The sequence below is a fragment of the Ammospiza nelsoni genome, chromosome 3, assembly GCF_027579445.1.
Source record: "Ammospiza nelsoni isolate bAmmNel1 chromosome 3, bAmmNel1.pri, whole genome shotgun sequence".
NCBI lineage: Eukaryota > Metazoa > Chordata > Aves > Passeriformes > Passerellidae > Ammospiza > Ammospiza nelsoni.
The window spans coordinates 5,507,710-5,529,000 of record NC_080635.1 but is presented as its reverse complement, the minus strand read 5'-3'; the positions used below and the strand labels follow the sequence as shown (position 1 = coordinate 5,529,000).

General features: G+C 41.8%; 1 protein-coding gene across 1 annotated transcript in view; it reads left to right on the top strand.

Moving 5' to 3' along the window:
- CFAP61 (cilia and flagella associated protein 61) overlaps positions 1 to 21,291 on the top strand; it is an 86,380-nt gene that overhangs the window by 13,222 nt on the left and 51,867 nt on the right. Inside the window, exons 8-15 of the mRNA XM_059468688.1 lie at positions 2,000 to 2,091; positions 2,430 to 2,599; positions 5,199 to 5,238; positions 6,431 to 6,570; positions 10,557 to 10,683; positions 10,995 to 11,072; positions 12,200 to 12,406; positions 14,234 to 14,368. Of these exons, the coding sequence (XP_059324671.1) occupies positions 2,000 to 2,091; positions 2,430 to 2,599; positions 5,199 to 5,238; positions 6,431 to 6,570; positions 10,557 to 10,683; positions 10,995 to 11,072; positions 12,200 to 12,406; positions 14,234 to 14,368 (989 nt within the window). The remainder of the gene's footprint in view (positions 1 to 1,999; positions 2,092 to 2,429; positions 2,600 to 5,198; positions 5,239 to 6,430; positions 6,571 to 10,556; positions 10,684 to 10,994; positions 11,073 to 12,199; positions 12,407 to 14,233; positions 14,369 to 21,291) is intronic.

Genomic DNA, 21,291 nt, shown 5'->3' with positions numbered 1-21,291 from the left:
TGAATCTCTGATAACAGGGCTTTTTCTATTACTACATGAGAAACCTGATAGCAAAGTTGAAAGTTGTCCCTTCACTGCTCAGGAACGTTAATTCCGTTATCATGAAATAGTAGTTAAAATTTTTGTTGTAGCTTTGTACATTTTAGAATAGAAGAGTTGCATCTCAGGAGTTGATAAGCCTTTCCAGCATGAAGGCCAGCCCGTGTCCTTCAAATCTGTTGTGGTGTTAGTGCCATGTGGTTTGCATTTGTGGGTATTGCAAAGCCTTGCCCGTTCCATGAAGGCTGCTTTAGTGGCTGCATTGAGAACTTGCTGCTGGGTGGTGTCCTGCTGTGAGGACAGAGCAGGTTCAGTGACCTGACACCAATAGAAGATCTGGACTTGGCTTTATGGAATCTGAAGGCTTGGAAATTTTAAAGTGTAAGCTGCATTCCTTCATCATTTTATGCTCCTACATATAAAAAGGTTATTTTTTCAAGCTCTTTAGCTTTAAGTAGAGACCACAGGTTGATATTTTTTTTCCTTTCAAAATGTAATGCTGAATAATAATGAAAGAGTATACAACAGTCTGTACTGATATGCCACTTAGGTTTCAGGGTAATTACAGTAATTTGGTTGTTACTCTATATGGTGTCATGAATTAGTTGCTAGAAAACATGATGCAGTGGGAATGATTCAAGGGCTTTTCATCAGGCCTCATGGTGAACTGGCTTCTTGATCCTGATGACTGTACCTCAGCTAACAAACCAGCAATCACAGAATTATTTTAATTTTCTTTGTTTGTGGTCTTTACTTGATTTAGTGATAGTATTGCAGTTCTTCACATCACTCGTGTACAGCGTGTCTGTAAACAGCAATGCAGCCACGTCTGACAGGAGTGGATGGTGGAGCCATTAAGGATTTGCATTTTAGTATGAAGTCAGAACAACATATCAATATTTACATGACAACAAGAGACTTGTATTAATTAACTTCTGACACCTGCAAGGCTGTTGGTAATGAGAAATGGAGCTGGTTAATCAAGACGACATTTGATCATTTCTGTGAAGGCTCACATCTGTGATACCCCCAGAGAATCCACGATTCCTAACCCCCGCATTTCTCCTTGCCCTGCATGTTGCATCTGCCCTCTTTTATTGACAGAGAAACAGATTTTGAGACAAGATTTTTTTTCTAATTGCTTCTGGCTAATTTTTTCTTCTAATTGCTTATTTTAAACCTTTGAGGTATTTTTTTAAAAAGTGCCCATTACTGTGTGAAGAAATGCTTCTGTCTATGAATGTAGCTTATGTGAGTGTCCCAAGGTAAAATTCAGAGGGAGAAGGGATGAATTCTGTTGTTCTCTGAAGCTTATTTTGTGTTCTTCTTGGAGCTCAGAAACCTTTATTTCCTTAATGTTACTCAATTTTCCAAATGCAAGGGTGTCCTTGCTTGATGAGTTTTCTTCAGCAGCAACACCTACACCTCAGCAGTTTATTGTGTAAAATTTATAAAGGAATTATAATCCCTGTTTCTGGTCTCTTACTGCACCATTATGAGCTCTGGTTTGGCTGGGATTTAACCTGAATTACAATTATTTTAGGAGAATTAATCTGAGAATCAAGAGCCCTTGCTTGTCTTTGTGATCACCAGAAAGCAAATTAGCAACACATGGGAGTTAAGATATCAGTCAATACACTGACTCCTGTCTTTCAGTTCAGATAGGGCAAAGATTTGACACAGGGATAAACACAAGTTAGGAAATGCTTCCAAATGTTCAGGTCTAATTTTACATTGTACAGGTCTGATTTTGGATTTTGGTGGGTTTTTTTTGTTTTTTGCTTTGAAATCAAATGGTCTAATGAAGCTCTAGCCTGGTAACTGTAGGAGGGTCTGCTTTAACTGTTGTTGTTAAAATGAAACCTTTTGATAGAGGTAGCCTGGCCCACTCCAGCTATTGCTGTGATTCTGAGAGTAAAGCTCACATTATTAAACCTTGTGCACCTTCTCTTTTACTTAGATGAAGATGAAAGCAACCAAACAAGTCAACAGCCACAGCCTGTTTCTTCTCAAAACTTGGAACATGTTCCTGGTGCAGATGCAGCTGTGCAGGTAATGCTGCACAGTGCTGCTGTGCACACACCCAGCAGTGCTGCTGGCTCTCAGAGCTGATACAGAGCAAGGCTGGCAGAGATGAGGACAAGCAAATACTGCTGAGTTTCCCTCCTGCCCCATCCTCTGCTCTGGCCCAGGTGTGCCTCTGCTGTGGGGCACAGGTCTGGAGGGAGGCAGTCAGAGTTATTGGTCAGGGTGAGTTTACCCATCCAGCTCCCCATGAGCAGCCATCAGAGCGGGAAGAAAGAGTGACAGAGAGAAGAGGAAGGATGGGGCTTAACTAATCAAAACAATTTGAAGTGCTGTAAGGGAGCCCTTGTCTGTTATTGTTGCAGAAAGACGGAGCTGTGACCGTTTCCCAGACTGAAGCGCTGGTAGACTCTCAAGGCTCAGCAGCACCTCTGCTGGAGACTGGTGAGGAGGGGGATTTGCATCCTGTGAATGGAGGAGCTTCAAATGTTTTCAGTATCCGTCTGTTTTGTATCGATGAGCAGTATAAAAGTAGGTAAGTATGGAGGAAGAGTCACTGCTTTCCCATTAATAACCATTGTCAAGGTTATGTTTTCAGGACAAATCAGAAAGTGACAGCACCTGCAGTGGTTAGATGGGATTTTTTTCTGACCTCTTTCTTATCTGTTTTTTTTATCTTCAGTAATAATGTTTCAACGTCCACTTGCAACTTCCTAGCTCTGACAGGTCTATGGGAACAAAATGTGAAGAATTAAGTTTTGTTGGAAAAAATGTGAGTTGAGATTGTGGAAAAAGGCTAATGTTTCCTTCTATGGAGACACTCTGAAGCTGGCTAGCTGCAAGAGGAGCTACATGTTACAGTAGTTGTCATCTCATTGCATGGCGCAATAAAGCTGTTCTTAGCTCTACAGGTACATTTTCCCATTCTAAACACTGTCTCCAGTCACTGAAAGACGTTATTCTGTATTCTAGAATCCTCTACAGCTGGGGGAGACAAAGGGATTTTCTCTTTGATTGCTGCTGCTGACCTCACACTCTTAGATCCTGATGGATTAGAATAGGGCTATAAATGAGGTTTAGATTCTTTTTCTAAAATTTCTCTCCACACTTGAATATATTCAACCACACCAGCAGAAACTTCTCCAGGAACTTTTTTCCTTTTCAATGTGATGGTAGATAGGAAGATACGGGATAGCACACCCAGGATCTTCCATGCTTTCAAATCCATGTCATATCTGCAGACAGCAGGCATCAGGATAAGGACTTGATAGATGAGCTGAACATGTGTACAGTTGAACATGTACAGTTTGAAAAAACATGTCTGCTCAGTCATTGGTGAGTAGCAACTTCTGAACTCTGGCTTAAAAGAAGTGTAAGAGTAAACTTCACTGAGAGGAAAAATGAGAATTCCTTAAACTGTTTCTATTTCTTGAGCAGTTTTTTGATTAAGAAGGGCACCTACCCAAGGGGATCGAGCACTGAATCTGCTGCAAATGCAAATATACAAGGCTACCAAAACAGAGCAAAGACATTGCCTTTTATGTACCTATTTCCAAAATTATATACCCAGAAATATGGCTCAAGTTTGTTAAGAACTAGTTTAATTAGTGAAGTGCAGGAAGTCAACATAAAAGATTTGTGTTGTACTTGGAAACATTGACCAACTAATGTGTGATAAGAACTGTGTGATGCACTGCTGAGAGACTGTGCCAGAACAGTTAATTTAGGGACAATCTAGTGTAAAAATGCGAGCAAGATATTTATTGCAGAATAAGAAAGATTTATATTGAAATATTAGTGAGGCAAGGGGCTTGCTATGGAATGATTTCATTATATTGAAACAACAGTTCAGAGCTTTGCTAGAGATTTATGTCAGTAAATAATCTCACTGTAGGCTTCTTGAGTTCTCACTCATGGTTTCCTGTCCTAAGGATCTGTTGGTTTTTTTGTTTTTTTGGTTTTTTTGCCTCCTGAGCTCTTTGCTTTGTTTGCTGTTTCTGTTCAAGATGTTTCTCACTGTATTTATCATTCAATGCTGTGCTCCCAGTTGTTTGTTTTTTTTTTTACCTGTGGAGCAGTGTGGATTCCAAGGTGGGTATCAGGAGGAGACAGCCTTCCTGTCCTGGATACCTGAGAGAAAATTGCAATTCAGTACAGTTGCACTGGCATTTTCCTTTCCCCTGATTAGCTATTCTGTTAACTAGTCTTAGTTATGTATTATATAGAATAATATATAATGCCCAAATCCTGATCTGTACTTGCAGCTTTAATTTTTTTATTCAGGCATAGATATTGCAATTAGAAATTATTTCTCTTTTAAGTAATATTATGAAAGAGGTAATTAAAGGGAGCCTAATTACAGTTCTGAAAGGAGAAGAGGATTTATCAGCATTTATAAGGTAACATGTTATCTGTATGAATTTCTCCAATATATACATCTTGTGTGGTGGAAAATTGTTTTATGAAATTTCAGCATAACTGGGTTTTTGAGCTCTTTGATAGCCTTAGACATGGGAGAAACAGCAGGGCTTTGGTGAGATTTCTCAAGTCTTTTTAAACTGAAATGTCACAATTTGCTGTCACCATGGAAAAGAGACTGGGACAGCTCTAAGTCAGTGGGTGAGAAGTGAAAAGAAGTGTTTAAAAACAATTCTAAGTATTGATGTTCGTGTTAGTCTGTCAGAGCACATCAGGCAGGCTTTCCTGAGTGCAAAGTCACAGAGCCCTTGGTGCTGACTGAAAATACTGTAGAACATAGCAACAGCTCTTTGTAACCTGAAGTAATATTTGCTATATACTAATGCTGCTGTGATAGTCCAGGAATGGCTTCTGAAGAGGCTGGAGTCAACAACATGGGAGCCAATGTTTTGTTAGTTCCTCTCCCTACCCTTTTAGTGAGGAGCCTCATGTGTTACGTCAAACATCCTGGTTATTCTTGTTAATAGTGATGCTTTAAGCACTAGAAGTCAGAAATTGCTGTGCAGCATGCAACATCAGCAGTTGGTTATTGATGATCTATTGGAATTTTCTGATCAGCTGAATAAATGCTCCTGCACTTGCAGGGATGTCAATATCATAGTGTATCAGATCGTTCTGACATGTGCTTTATTTGCTAATATTTGCTCTTGTTGCAGGTCACTGGATTTTTTGCAGTATGCTTTCAACGTTTTCCCAGTGAGTATAATGAAAGTTGGAATGGTTTTGTGTGGTGGGACAGCAGGGCAGCTGGCAGCCAGGGGATTGGGGTCTACTGCTCCAGTGAGTCTGCCCCACATGTGTGTGCTGGGCCTGGTTACCCTGTGCTGAGCTACTCCCCTCCTTGGCTGCTTCTGGACTTCATGGAATGCATACCTAAGTCCTCTGTTTATCCTAGAATCCTGGAATGGTTTGGGTTGGAAAGGAGCTTAAAGATCATCCAGTTCCACCCCTGCCATAGGCAGGACACCTTCCACTAGACCAGATTCCTCCAAGCCTTGTCCAACCTGGCCTTGGACACTTCCAGTGATGGAGCAGCCACAGCTTCTCTGGGCAGCCTGTGCCAGGGCCTCCTCACACTCACAGGGAAGAATTTTTCTGTACCATGTAATCTAAACTTGTTCTCTGTCACTGTGAAGGCATTTCCCTGCCACTATGTGCTCTTGTAAATAGTCTCCCTAGTTTATGTTCCATAGGGACTTCTCTAAGATGCAGATTTAGAAAAAGAAATGCTTCCAACTCCTTTAAAACCATGTACAGATCCAGACTGAACTTGCATTAAAAACAAAATCAGCAAAATTTATTAAAGGAGATGGAGTTAAAACCTATAAAACAGTGGTATTAAGGAGATTCATAATATTTACCTACAGACTGAACTGTGGCAGTGTGGATTCATAGTGCAGCAGCTGTTTCCCACTCATGCCCTGTGTGATCACTCTGGGGTAACAAAGTCCACTTTCTGAGACTTTCTAATGCACACCAGTGTTGTAAAGTCATGTAACAAATAACTGTATGGCAGTGTGCCTTAGAGATAGGCCCTGGGTACCAGAGACACTGTCTTGGGCCTAAGAAACAGCACACTCAAAAACACTGCTTACCACCAAAGAAAGATCCTAGAGAGAGCTGACCCAGAAATTTTAAATTTATGTAATTTATCCATCCAACAAAATCAGTCTTTGAAATAAAATGTCACAATGGAATCACCAGATGTAGTAAGGAAGGTTCATCCCATAGTTTGCTTAAAGTGAAGCCATTTCTGAGCTGTTAGTTCCTTGGTGCTGCCCAGGCAGAGCAGTGCTTGGGTGGTGTGCAGTGTAAACCCTGCATTCAGGGCTGTCTGTCCCCTCAGAGGGCTTAGAGAATGCTTTTATTGCCTGCCAATGTCTTTCAGGACAGAGACTTGTGTGTCATCCTGGTGCCACACCATGTCCCCGAGTTCCCGCTGATCCGGAGCTTTGTTCGGGCCGTCCCTTCCTGCCCGTCCAGGCTGGGTCGGGAGCTGTATGTGTTCCACAGGGCAGGATTGCTCACGTGAGTCATGCCTTGGGACAGCCCTGCTGTGGGACACCCCTGCCAGCATTTGTAGGGAGGGTCCTCTCTGTAAAACCCCAGCACAGTGAGAGGATTCATTTGGGATTTGTGTATGCAGTACTAAGGTAGGGAAGATGGACATTGGTATAGACCATGGCTCCAAGTTCCCTGGTTGTGGGCCAAGGCCAGCAGAGGAGTGTGGTGCTGTGTAGGGGGACACAGTATGGGTAAATGAAGGTGGTATAGAATGTAATCTTATCCCCTAATGAGTTGCAGCTGAACCAATTACTAAAGCTTAGGAGCAGGCCTGATTTTAACAGGCCACAGCTGTAACCAATAAGAAGAGTGTTATAAAAGAGTGGATTGGTTGGCTGCTGTGAGGACAAAGAAGAGCCAGTGCTTAGAGGAGCTACCCACAAGAAACCTCAAGGAAGTACGAGACTCTAGCAATATGGAACCTTTGCAATATAATGACAATAGAACTCTTGCACTATAACTACAACAGTGCTATGTTTGGCCTTGGGGATGTGGGTCAGGCTGTGTGACACTGGCACCTGATAGCCTGGTATAGGTTTAATTCTTGGAAATATGCTGTAGCTTTCTTAAGAGAACTGTAGTCATGTGTTTCTGGGACATACAGATCACAGCAGGAACACTGTTGACTATCTGTTCTATATAATTTCTCTTTTACTTTTGGTGTTGAATCATTTATTTCACGCCTTCAGTTTCTGTGATGCTCTGAAAACTTCTGTAGGCTGAGATATCAGTGAACTGCAACACCAAACCTTTCTTGCTGTGATTTCTGTTACATGGAATGAGTTTTCCAAAGTTTTGCTTGCATATTGAGTGTATTCTGGCCCAAACACCGAGCCTAAATTGTGGTATAGTTAGAGGTTGTTTTTTTTTTTTTTTTTTGTTTTGGTCCTAATGTACCAAATACTGTGTGTTTTTAGCAAAGTACTTCTAGGTTTAATTGTGTACCTAATCACCTCTGGTGGTACACAAATACTTCATGCAAGAGCTGGCCAGCTACTCTTGGACTGAGGCAGAAGCTTTTTGCCCTGGGATGAATCTTCTCCTTCTGGGTCCTGAGTAAAAATCCAGCTGGCTGGGAAGAGAGCTGCTGGAGTAATTCCTGATAATCTCAGGCCCAGCTGCTCAGTAATCCACCAGTAGGGCTGGGAGTAATATGTCCTCTTGCAATTTTAGGCAAAATTCAACTTGTTATCAAGGCTCTTTAAAAAAAAAAGTTACCGTCCTGATTACATTGTGCATATTCCAAATGACACCAATCCTTTCATGAAAACAAAATAGGGTCATCAGTAGCATTTTCCAAATCCCCCTGCAGCTTTGCAGGAAAGTAAGGGAAAATAGCTGCTTATTGAGGTTCAGGATCAGAAAAGCTTTGGGAAAAACCAGAGAGCTTTTGGAAAGTTTCTGCAGAACAAAACCCACAGGGTGCAGCAGCAGATACCTTCTTGGAAATAACCAAAATCTGTGAAAGTGAAAGATCAACACATTGTACTTGCACCTACGGCTTTCAAAAGCATGTCAGTGAAAAGGAAGTCACAGAAAATGGACTAAAAGAAAAGTGGGGTATAAGGAGGGGAATATGAGGATGTGAAAGGGCAAAGTCAGAAGAGGCACAGGCACAAAATGAACTCTTGATTAGTACAGGTAGTAAAAAGGAATAAGAAAAAGTGTTAAGTACACAAAAAGCAAGAGTGCAGCAAATGGAACTGTGAGTCTGCTACTTAACACTGAAGGAGAAAAAAAATAACAGATGACAAGGCACAGACTGAGGTTCCTAATGGGTACTTTCCCTCAATTTTCACTAAAAGGCATAATAATAATAGTGTCCTTGTCTCTGAGCAGTCAAAGGACTTGAGCATCTACAATGCGTTAATTCATTGCTGGGAGAGAAATGAGTACAGACCTTGGATAGTCCTTCCTCCTGTTCCATAATCCCAGTGGAGCTGGTGGATCTGCTCTTTTTAAAAAAGGCAGTTTCAACTTTTCACATGTTCTGTTTTTGTCACGCTCCAGAGCAGCTCCCTGTAGGCACAGCTGCTTTCCCTGGGCAGGGGTGGGGCAAAGCTGGTGGGCTGGGCAGTGATGGGAGGAGTTGGGCTGCAGAGTGTGAAAACCACCTATCACTTATTTTTAGAATTTTAAAAGTTTAATAGTAATAAAATTGTTATAGAAAATAGCAATATAATTAGAGTAATAAAAATTTGAACGCTTGGGATTAGGACAATACAAGACAATAAAAACAAACTGCTACAGACGTCCAGGTACCTCTTTCTTGGGCAAAATAAGCCCAAAAAAGGACACACATTAACAGAGGATTAACCCTTAAAAACAATAGCTCGTTGCATATTCATACACCTCATACATGATGCATAAATTCCATTCAAACACAGGATTCTGTCTGGTCAGTGTCACCTTAATCTTGATGGCATCTTCAAGGCTGAGTGAGGTGGGAAGTCCATTTCTTCTGATAATGGAGCAATAAATTATCTTTCTCTGAAAGATTTAGGTGTCCTGTGGCTGCTATCCCAGTGCGAGTACCTCATTCCTTTATTTAAAAAAATATCCCACATACATAGTTTCTATTTTAACTACAAAAGTTACATTTTAATTACAAAACTACATTTACCATACTAGTAAAATGTTAATACAGCACTACTAATCAATACAACATAATACATATAGTAAGCATCTGTGTAGAGCCATATAATATGCACTTTTCACAACAGTGAGCTGAAGCTCTCAGCACTGTTGGGTCTTGCAATCCACAGTGGAAATGTGTGAGAAGCTGTGAGGCTCAGCTGATGCTCACTTAGGTCAGGGTTAATTTGTAGTTTAGTAACCAAATGTGTGCTTTTGAGCACTCAAAAATGGTCAGTGAATTCAGCTCTGAAATTTCTCATAACATACCAGAATCTTGGATTTTTTAAGGTACCAGTGCTATTCATTAAGCTTGTATTCCACAAGATGCCTCTCAGTATGACTGAGGCTGAAGAATAGCACATCCACTTTTAAATGGAAAGCCAGAATAACAGGAATAAAAAGATTATACTATGTGAATCACAACTTTTTGTGTGTGGGTGAAAGAACTTATTTCTTGGAACTGAAGCTGTAGTTCAGTTTCTTGAACAGCACTCCACTAGTGTGGGTTGCATGAGCTGTGTGTATCTAGGAAGGGGTTCTGCCTTTAACAGACACTGGGAGAGCTCCTCAGCTGCTGTAGACTGTCAGTGTGAAGTGAATTTTCTTCCTCACTACTAGGTGGGAAGGTGTTTGCTAATATTCTGTAAATGAGCTAAGTGCCAGGTTACTGCTGTCTGTAGGTAAGGTGTTCCATGTTTGGCACAGGTATTCTGGTACCAGGTCATTACTGTGTCATTACAAACTGGCACTCCACACTTAGCAGAGGTGTTGCAATCATGTAGGATTATCCTCTTTTGTTACTGCTTGAGGCACCAAGGCCTAACACAAAAATTAGTAATTTTGCTCTCAGAAAAATTTATGTTCTTACTTTACTTTGTACCACGACAGCTGGCTCAGTTTTATTTTTCTGTCTTTTTGTCATTTTTTCTTGCCTTTCCCTGTTTTAATCTAGCTCTGTTCCCCATGTGCCACAATGTCCAGCTAAGATTCCACATTCATTTTATGGTTCTTTGCCTGCCTTTATTGCTGACTTTTACTCACTTGAAGGCAGGTGGTACCTTGGGTTATAGATTGGGCTGAGTGTTTAATAGCAGATAAAGCAGGATTCTGGAGTTGCCTCAAGGAGGTGCTCTGATTTTTTTCTATTACATGCAATGAGTTCATATCTGCGTTTGGATCAAGTGTCATTTAGCAATCAGTTACAGTTTCTGAATGGTGTTGTTGGTACTTCTGAAGGGGTGTTGTCTTAAGCTTGGCAGTTGTCCTTATTTTGTCACAGAGTCAACTTTAATTATTTTTTTGTCCTTTTTTAGGTCATTTAATGTAAGAAAAGCAGCAACCAGTGACTTGGAGGGTGTCAAAAGGCTCATTGAAAATCTTAGCTTGAATGAAAATATGTGGAATGACTCAAAGTTGTTCACTGAGACTCGCACGGATCCAGTGAGTATTTGTTGGTGATATGTGCTCAATTCTGTCCTAAGATCAGGACTGGAGCAGTGGCTGAGCTTGCAGCACTCCTGCAGCAGCTGTACCCAACTGAAGTGTCAGTGAGGAAAGGTCTGTGTAGTCCAGAGTGCAGCCACATGCCTGGCTCCCTCTTGGGGAGCAGGCTGGTTAAACTGGGATGGTGCCTGGAAGCTGCACTGGGAGGAGAGTGTTTTAACTGGGATTCTGTGGTGAAATACACAGTTACCATTAGGAAGAGATTCTACTGAAACTCAAAATGTGCATCTGTTGCCTTTACCTTGCAGGACGGGATGCCACTACAGGCTTTTGTAGCAGAAGTTTTGGATCAAGTCGTTGGTGTTGCTGTCACTAGGGATGAAATGGTAAATTCAGTTTGTGTTCCATGAGCTCTGTGGTGTTTGCTGCTCACAGTAAGGCTGAGTTTTGTGCTGGGCACTGTACTTATGCCTAACAAAGTGTCTGTAAAAATGCTGCTTGTAGAAGCTGTCTACCCTATGCCCACTGTATTATTTCTCTGCTCATAGATAATGATTGACACACAGATGAAAAAAAGATCCTATTACTTTCAAGAAGTTGCTGCTATGTCCTGAAAGTTTTCCTCCTGCACTTTTTTTGTACTTCAGCACAAAGCCATTTTGCCTCTAAATAGGTGTTTAATCACCTCTTTCCCTTCTACTTTTCAAGTCAATAAGCAGCTTTGCCACAAATCCTGCAAAGAGCAGTAATTCTTCTTTTAGATTTGCTTTCCTAACTTTTTTTGTTCAACAGTAGAGTTTTAAGTGATAGTGAATCATGTACTTGAAAACAAAAGCATATTACCTGATGGAGTAAAAAAAGACATTGCATATTATTATTGAATAGTAAACATTCTCCAAGTCTTACTTTTGTGACATTCTGCTAGGACTGAAAAGGTGGATTTTAGGTTGTTCAGCAGTTCTAATGCTTAGTTTTCACAATAGAACAGTAACTCCTGTTTCTGAGAGTAATTCTCTTGATTATGTTAAGAGCTAAGAGGACAGATTGAGTGAATAAACATGCAAAAATATCAGCTTATCACTTCTACAGGGAAGACTTATTGGAGGGCATTTCTTACACAGCTCTGCTCTGTGGAATTCCCTTTTTCAGCTGGAGTTTGGTGAGAGGCACAGCCCGGGCTTCTGTGCCTTGAATGCAGAAAAACAATTGGGGTTTTTCCCCCCAACTTGGATGTCTAACTTGTATTAGGCATTGTGGGGTAAGGGTTGGGTGTGCATGTAAATTGTAAAAAAGGGCAAGCTGCAAGGAGAGGTTTTGGTACAATGAAAAGATTTTCAAGAAAAATCTGTTCAGTCAGTGCCTTTCAATTGAGGACAGCTGTCAAAGACACTTGATTTCAGTTTTCAAATGTAGTTCCCTGATTGACAGAAGGTGACTCATTGGTTGGTATTTGCTAAAATCCTGTCAAGGTAGCTGCTGATCACTGCTGACTCAGAATTTCCTAATTTTCCAGGATACTGAGTATATTCGATCACATTACAATATTGAGGACTTCATTAATTTTAATGACCACCAGCAAGAGGAACATGGACATCTTTTCCACTTTGTCTTGAATCCTGTATTTCATCACTATGCAAAATACTTTCTAAAGGAGATTCTTCGCTTGGGTCACAAATCTTCTCTTTACTACCCTGTTTATCCAGAATATGTGGAGAGCAAGGTAAGGAGAATGTGATTAGTGTTTCTTGTATTAAATATTGCCATATTTTCTCACTTTATTTTTTTCTTTGCTTCAATGAATGACGGGATTTTCTTGTCAATCTGCAGCAAACTTTACCTTTTCTTCCCGCCTGACATATTCTGGACCCATGGACGCAGCTCTTGCATAGCAGGGCTGATCCATGGTGTCCATCAGTGTCTTCAGGAAGTGTGGTGGGAGCAGAGAGTGGAAATAGCCTTGGCTCCCTGCCCAGCACAAGGGTAATGCAGTCTGAGTAAATGCAAGGGAATCATCCTGAACACATCCAGGTCAGGTGGCTTATAAAAACCCTTCCAAGGAGATTCAGGTACTCTAGACTGTGTTTCACCAAAAGTCAGTGGGACCCAGGCACCTCATTAGCTTTTGAAGGGGGGGACTTGTGTTCCTGCAAGGATCATGGGAGAACTGTAAGAGCTGAACTTCCAATGGAGAAAATCCATTTCCAAGAAGAATGTAATTCAGAAGCGCTCACATGTGTTTTGTCATCAGTCTTATGTCAGAAAAGGCAGCACAAGGTAAAATTTGCAAACTGTCTGAATCTGCTGCCTGTCCTGGGCAATCACCCAAGCTCCTGGCACCTGTGATGGAAACACACAGTGCATCCCAAGGGCAGTTCATCCCTTGGTCATGCCTGGCTGTCTTGAGACAGATGGAATTTTCCCCTGGAGACTGACCACCAGCTCAGGCTTCTGCCTGGCTAGCTAGACTGGGCACCTGGTGTTTAGCTGGTGACTGAGATGGGTGCTGTCCTTGGTGATTTGGGTGTTTTTGAACCACCACTGGCTTTCACGTGGGAACTCTTTGACAGGTTAGACTTGGGTACATTTGCAGGAGGATGTGTTTTCCCATGCGCTTTTGTGGAGCTCTAAGTGTTCCCGTGAGGAACCAATGTTCCTGTGTAGCATTAGGCTTTCAGATTCTGAAGAGGCACTCACAAAAATGCAGTTTAATGGCACTGGATGGAAGAGAAACTAAATCTTACCAGTGATTCCAGTTTTGACTGTTTCCAGGCTACCTGGCTACAGAGTTAATCTAAGTTACTTAAGCTTATCTAATATTATTATCTAATAACTGCAAAGTGTGATATTTTACTTAGTTCTCAACATAGTAACCTCAAGTTTTTAGTATTTGTGGAAGGAATGGCACTTGAGTGTAATTTAGTTTGCATTAATGTTAATTCTGTATTTCCTGTAATTCTCCTATTTTCTTCCCTTCCATGTTGTCAGTTATGCCAGAGGCAGTCATGGTGTAATAGACAGATACAGCTATTTCTAATGATCAAGGCTGTTCAGATGAGCGTCAGGGTTTTGTTCTTTTCAAATTTCTGACAGTTTATTAACATTTATCACTTGGATGAACCAGACATTTCAGTTGGTATAGAATTTCTGTATAAATTCATCTCTGTTCCTTGCCAGGTGAGCAAAGGTTAGCAGTGAGCAGATAACACAGCTTAATGAGGTCAAATCAAGCTGATTCATGATCACTATGGAGAAAAATATCCTCCTGGGGAAAATACTTGTGCTGAAAAATCCCATAAACCAAACCACTTGTTTATCTGTCATTCCCACAGAGATAGTAATGTAATTACTCTCATAATTATCTTCATTAGTGTCAGGAATTATCTGCAATTCATTTCTCTGCTCTGAGTATGTTTGTTTATTTGCTGATTTTTGTCTCAGATTTAGCCAACAGAACTAAGAAGTGTGTGTTTGTGAAGCCATGCAGCAGACATCTGCGATACACTGCTCTGACATTCTCTCTGCTGAAATATGGATTGCTGTCTTTCAGTTCCAGCATCCCTGTGCTCATTCCCTGACATCTGCCCTTCATTACATGGCTCCCGTGCGGCCGAGACGACAGATTGTCTATCCTCTGCAAGAGCTTGGCGTGAGCGCTCCGTCGGAGCAAGTCTCCAAGGATCAGGTGGGTAACAGCAGCGGCAGCAGGCGGGAGGCACCGTGCCAGCTCGTGCAGGGCCTGGCAGATGGGCTGGCATTGACCTCCCAGTGCTCACGGGCTGCTCCTTAATTACAGCAGCCGCGCTGGCTGCCCGATCCCCATCCCGCTCCGCCGCCACGCCCGGCGCACGCGGCAGCCGCTGGAGCAGAGCCCTTCCCGCTCCGCTGCCCACCATGGCAAAGCTTTGTCGTGGCCTCCCAGCGCCTTCTAAATGCTCTGCCTGCTGCTGAGCCCTTGCTCCTGCTGGCTTTATTTAGGTGTCGTGCTCTGCAAGCAGAAAAAAGGCAACGTCGTGCTGTTGACTCTTTCTGTAGAGATTGCTTCAGTACGTTTTATTTTTCAGTCCCAAAGTCAGGTTTCTTCCATGCATGACACTCTTAAAACACCAAGTTGACTTAACAGTAAAGGAAAAGGTTGTTTTCACTAGCAAATGGTTTACTTGCAAAGAACTGATGCGGCCTGGAGATTCTAAATGAAAAGTCTCTTTTAATTTCATTTTTAAAATAACTTACACCCCATTCTCTTACATTTTTTAAGTAACTAAAATTTGGCATGAAGGTGATTCCTCAAAAGAGTAACTAGTGAGGCTGAAATATTAGGAAAACCACAATTAGTGATGGGTTCTCTCAGTAGGTAGTCGTAATTTTGTGGAGAAACATAATTAGGGAGCTTTATGTCTGTCTACTAACTTCCAGTTGGCTGAGATGGGCTTCCATATAATATTTTTAGAGCTGTCCTTTTCTCAGTCAGTCAGTAGGTTTTGGCACCTAAAACTCTTCATTAGGCAGCAGCTGGCAAAGCAAAATCCAGAACATGGCTAAGGCTGTTGGTCTGGGCTCAGCTTTGTTCAACAGCCTTCCCTTCACATGTACATCCCTGCCTTTCTCTTATCTGCAGAATGGACTCTTGCTTTTCTTTAAACTGCTTCTTATTCTTAACCTTTAAAGTGATTGCTCTCTTCCTAAAAGAGCTCATCTTAGCATTTTTGTTAAAGCTGGGAAATCACAGACATCCTGTGTTTGAAAAATTTGCAAATCTTTTGTCTGCTTGTGTTCTTCCTGAGGTTTTCTGAGCTTCTCTGTGGGTAGCGGCATAACGGTTTGAAATCTCAGATTCAGAGTTCTGTTTAATAGAATGGGTGAAATTTTTGCTAAGAAGTTATATTGGAAAAACCCCAACTCAAGGCCAGCCAAGTATCCATGCATCTGCCTCTACATGAATTATAGATTTTTGACAGACTGTGCTCTGTCAGAATGGACATCTGGGGCTAAGTGCTGGGTCGTAACTTGAGGATAAAGCTAGTCTGCTGCTACTGCTGGCTTCTCTGAAATACCAAGAACTTGAAACCATGTAAAGCTAAATTGACTCTTCTGTCGAGTGAATGAAGTGACCTTTGGCCACCCTACGTGGGGAAGCTGTGTAACATAAGGAGCAGGCTGCCATGGGAAACTGAGTGTACTCCTCAGTAAGGAGCTGGTGCTGCTTTTAGACCTTGGGTTGCAGCCAGGCACAAGGCCCTTGCCCTCTCTCTGCTCAGATGCCTTGTAAAGGAAGATTGATCCCCATCAACGGTCTTGCACTACTTGCCCAATACTGTAGTGAAGTTACAAATAAACTCAGGTGTGTCTTACAAATGAATATAACCGAGTTTCAGTAGGCACAATATTATCTTTCTGCCTTTTTGTAGTAGTGATTAAAAGGCTTCTCAGATCGACTGTAAACAGGTGCAATCTGTGAGGCAGAGAACAACTTGTCTCACCAAGGAGATAAATGTGCTAGCAGAATGGAAAGGCTGAGAAGTGTCACCTTAGGAAATACAGTGAGATAAGGTGAAACACATTTTGGTTGTAGAATATGCCAACAGGCTGGAAAATGAGGGGAAAAGGACATGGGAGAGCAATGTTGTGAGCAAAGTGGGGAGAAGAGAGGGAGAAAGGTGAAAGGCAGACAAAGAGTCTGGAGTAGGAATTAGTGGGAAGATGTCTGAGGCCAGCACCTGCAGAGGAGTAAGGAGAAAATGTCTCCTATCATCTTTGTTTTGGTGGTTCCAAATGAGACCAGGGCAGGATCTTGCAAGATGTTTGGATTGGACAAGCAGGGATTCCAGGCATTTGAGACCACTCCTCATTTCTTTATCCCATGTCCCTATTCCAGCTCAACAAGCTGGTTTAAAACAAGAGGGCTTTGTCCTCTCCTATTTGAAAGCAGCTCCTCTAGAGGTGAATCTGTGCCCACTTTGTTCCCATGAGCTGGAGGGCAGGTTATCACTGTAATTGCTGCTTTAGAGCGCTCTGCAGTAGTGGCAGGATTTTTCACATGAACTACAGGATGAGGATTGTAAATGCAAGTTGATTTCAGAAATGTAAAATTTTCATTGATTGCCTGCCCTAATTGGTTGCTTGAGTATCTGTTGCTGGTAATGGGGATAATTGTGGTGATGATATTCTTGCTTTGATACCCACAAGATGCCCTTGATACCTAGTAATCAACAAATCAACATCTGCCTCTAATCTGTTGCTTTTTCAGCTGCCTTCCTCTCATTCCAGCCCTTTTTGAGCTCTTGCTCCCCTTTTCTAGCTGCAAAGTGCCTTTTTCCCCAGTAAGAGCTTGGGGCTGAGCAGCTCAGCAGTTCTGTGTGGGGGCACAGCTCCTGATTTGTGTGTGGCTGTCAGTGGCTCTGTATCTCAGTGCAGATGGGAGCTCTCCCCAGGACATTCCAGCCTGCTGAGGGCACAAAAGGAATTCACTCATAGATACAGATCCAGGGTATGCATGGGCTCTTTCCTACTTCCTTCTTCCAAAGCCAGAAGAGAAACCACCCATCTAAACCACAGGAGCTCTGCTCTCAACTAATTCCTGAGCACTGCCAGTCCACATGGATCTTCTCTGTGCTGGAGAAGTGCTTTTCCTGCAGGTCTGGATCGATTTATTACAGAGAGATGAGCACAATGTGTGGCAACTTGTTCTTGTTGTCTCTCTGTCAACTTTCTCTGTTCTTCTATGGTGTCTGGAAAAACCACCAAAGGGGAAGTGCCACTCCCATGGATTCCTGGCCTGCTCCCTCCTGTCTCATACAGGGAGCATGAGCTGTTTATGTGGTTTTAAAGGAAGCATAGATCCTTCCTCCTGTGGGCTGTCTGTCAGAGCTAGGTGTCAGCTGGAGAAAGGAGCTCTTAAACTCCAGGAATTTACCCTATAACTCCACAGCCAACTGTTGCCTGTGTGGCCATTTAAATGCAGTTCTCCACTCACCCTGTTCTCTCCAGGGCCTTGTGGCATTTCCCCTGGTTCAGTCTTGTTTCTGGTTTGAGACAGGCTTTTGGTGTGTGTTGTGGTTTACTGTTAAAATGACTGACTCCAGAGAAATACAGAGCTTAGGAGCTCTCCCTGCTCCTCCCCTATTTGCCATCCTTTTCATTCATGCTTTGCTGTAGGTTTTAAGGCCATCACATGTTTTTTCACTTATTCTCTTAAACCACAGCTCTGTGCTGCTTCATCTTTGCCTCAGAAACCCTGTCACTCCCCAGGCAGTGTCTCCATTTCCTGAAGGGCTGTAAATTCTTCCTTACTTTGAGATTGGAAATACATTTTGGAAATAGATTTTGCTGCTGGTTTTGTGTGTCAGTTCCTACCAAAATCTGTCTCCCATTGCTCTGCTGAAGAGATTTGGATAAATTGGGTAAGACTAGTCTGAGAAGGCACAAAGCAGGAGATGTTAAGCTTGCCTCCCATTAAGTCCTGCAGCCCTCTGGAATGACACAGTTGCTGGTTTGCATCTGGTCCTGAGGTGTCCAGACTTTAGGACACCTGTTGAGCAGCAATTGTGGCAGAGGTGCCACATCCTGGCTCAGAATTGCATCAGCCACACATCTGCTCTGCTGGGGTTCAGGGCACAGACCTGACAGAGCCCCTGCCTACTCATTAGATCAAACACTTTGTACAGCTGTGCCAGAGCAAAAGGAAATCTCTAATTTTTGTATTCTGGATCAGCAACCAGTGCTGGAGTGCCAACTGGCAGGAGATCCAAAGATCCAAACTCCTAATTCCCTCAGTGTTAAAACAGATTAGATTATTATTCTGGTTTGCACATCTGTCAGTCACTGCAGTCATGTTACCCAAAAAACAGTGGGTTAGAACAGAATCCTGAATATCTTATAAAGTGCTGCTGGCCTTCATGATGCATGTCATTATTGGTGGAGTAGAAAGCTATAGGTGATGAAATAATTCTTAATTATTTCTTCATAAATAAACAATTTATAAACTTGTTTGCTTTCTCACCATCTGGGAGCATTCTGTTCTCCATCTGCTTCATGTAATTATCAATGTAAGGGAAGAATAGGTGATATAATTAACAAGAATAACTGATCCACAATGAAGAACAAAAATGGCACACATCTGTTGAATTATTTCCTTGTTTTTGCCCTTTTATTATTTTTCATGCTATTGGGTTTATTATGTTTTTATTTCATAGCTGCATTCAAGCTGTCAGGCTCTATTGCACAGTTTAGAATTGTTTTTTCTGCTCCAGCTCATAAAAAGACAGAACAGTTGCTGAAGCCCATGAAGTGTTGTATAAATTTAGTTAGTTCAGTGTGAGGTTCAAATAGAAAATGGAGGCCAAGGCACTGTAAAGTCAACAGTTTCCAGTGCAAGTGTGGTGGTATTTTTGTGTTTCTCTGATACCACGATGATGGTTATGGTAAAGGCTGAGTAAATGGCCTGAGAGCAGTTTAAAATAATAATTAAAACAAGAACATGAGGATAGTAGATGCTTGCTTTTAGATTCATCCTAGAACTAGTTCCATTTCAGTGTATGTTCACAAAATGATTTGTGAATGTAGGAGCCATCCTGGATGAGATTTTCTATTCTCTGAGCTTTTTATGTCCATTATAAAATTGCAGGACTTTAAAAGAGTATATATTTACCATGCTTTGTAAAAAGAAAAGGAGAAATTAGCTATCAGATTAAAACAGAAAAAAGTCTGAAATGTTTTTGAACTTGACAAACTTTCTCTTGTGGGAAAGCTTGTTTAAAAAACAAAAACGAAACTGATCTATAGGAGTGTTTCAATGGAAAACTCATCCCTAGATGCTGCTGTCCCCTCCAACAAACTCCTGGGGCTCTAGTTTATTTACTTACTCTCTGTGGCTTCTGCTTTCTGGTGTTTAGACCTGTTCATTACCAGCTGTCTGAACCTTTCATTAGTGCCCAGACTGAGCAGAAGCCTTTACCTTGACCTGTGCAGGCAGAGGAACAGAAAGGACTCAGAATTGATAATTTGACTGTTAACAACACCGTGCTTTCCAGTCCCAGCCAGTTCACAGCCTGAAAATTTTAGCTCAGTTGTAATTCAAAGGACTTAAATAAAATTTTAAAATATGGGGGAGAGGCTGTTCACAGAGGCTGCCACAGAAAAATCTCTTCTGAGCAAACAAAGCTCTTTGCTTCCAGCTGCAGCTGAGAGTGCAAAACGCAGAGTTTGTCACCTTATGTGTCCACAGAAAAATGTCAAGAAGGTGGAAAGGGAGAGGCACAAGTTCTGTAAAGCAGCAGAGCCTCTGCTTTGAAGTGTATGCCCATCCTGGGCACTGGCCATTCCCTGTTCTGGTCTGCTGGCATGACCACAGGAACAGCCAGCTCTGCTCCTGGAGGTGTTTCTGGAACAGCATAGCCTGGAGTAGCTCAGGGGAAGCAGTCACTGCTATTTTACCCTCTGTCTGCCTTGGAGCTAAGTGTGTGCTGGCTTGGTAGCATACCTGTAGCAAATAAAGGTTCATTCTGGCAGTTTCAGTTCTATTTATGTGCAGTTGAAGCACTGGAATGTACTGAATGTGGCTAAAATATGGAAGGTTTTTCAGGGTTTGGGGTTTATTTTCATCATCAGGCCGCTACTAAGATAAAGAGCAAATATAGCAGAGAGCTTAAGGAGGATGGACAAGAGAATTCCCTGCATTTTAAATATCAAGGCTCATGTATCAAAGTTAAAATGGCAGAGTTCCTTCATGTTACAATTTGTGTGTGGATGCTGGGATTACAAACAAAGGCTTGCTGTGGATAGTTTTCACTTAACATGGGGAGTAGTATTAAATTTTAAAGCAGTAACTGTTGCTTAAAATGTTCATGTGCTTGAGTAATGAATTTTTAATGCTTTTGTAGTATGTGCATGGATGAAAATCCATTATTTATTGTTCTTCCCCTTGACTGGTGAAGGTGATGGTTTTATGGCACCAGTAGGCACACAAACAGGCGTTTTGAAGTGAGGCTGATAACAAATTTCCTCACTGTAAATGTCAGTGGGGTTTGTGTGATGCTGCCATTACATTTTGTTTGGAAGGCTGAGTGTCACACCGTTGTGGGAGGCACCAGATGGCATCATTAACAGGAATGTTTACCACTTATGTGCATGTGTGAAATTAAAAGTAAGATGACCTATCTTTGTTTTGAAAGCGTGGTGTCAGTGCTGTACAGGTGTTAATGACATTTGCAGTAAACTGAAATAGGCACTTGTGCTTACAAACAGGTCAGACTTGGCTTAAAGCTTTTTCAAAGCTATTTGTTAGATTGATAATTCAGCTTATAAGGAGGAAACAACTATTTTTGCCGCAGAAGTCTGCTTTCACTAAAACATGATTTGCTGACCCTACAAATCAATCTCCCCTCATATCCTAGACTATTATATGTTACCTCGTGTCCATTATTTTCAGTATGAAATGTTAAGATTTTTATTCTGTTTTTTTCAAGCTTTTAACTTTATACCTCATGTTTTTCAAGGAGTTCAGTGTATTTGAATTGCTTCCTCTGTTGCCCTGAGTCTGTACATGAGGTGCCTGTGCCTTCTCTTGCTCTGTTGCTGGTGTAGGTGTGGGTGGGCAGCTACCTGTGCAGG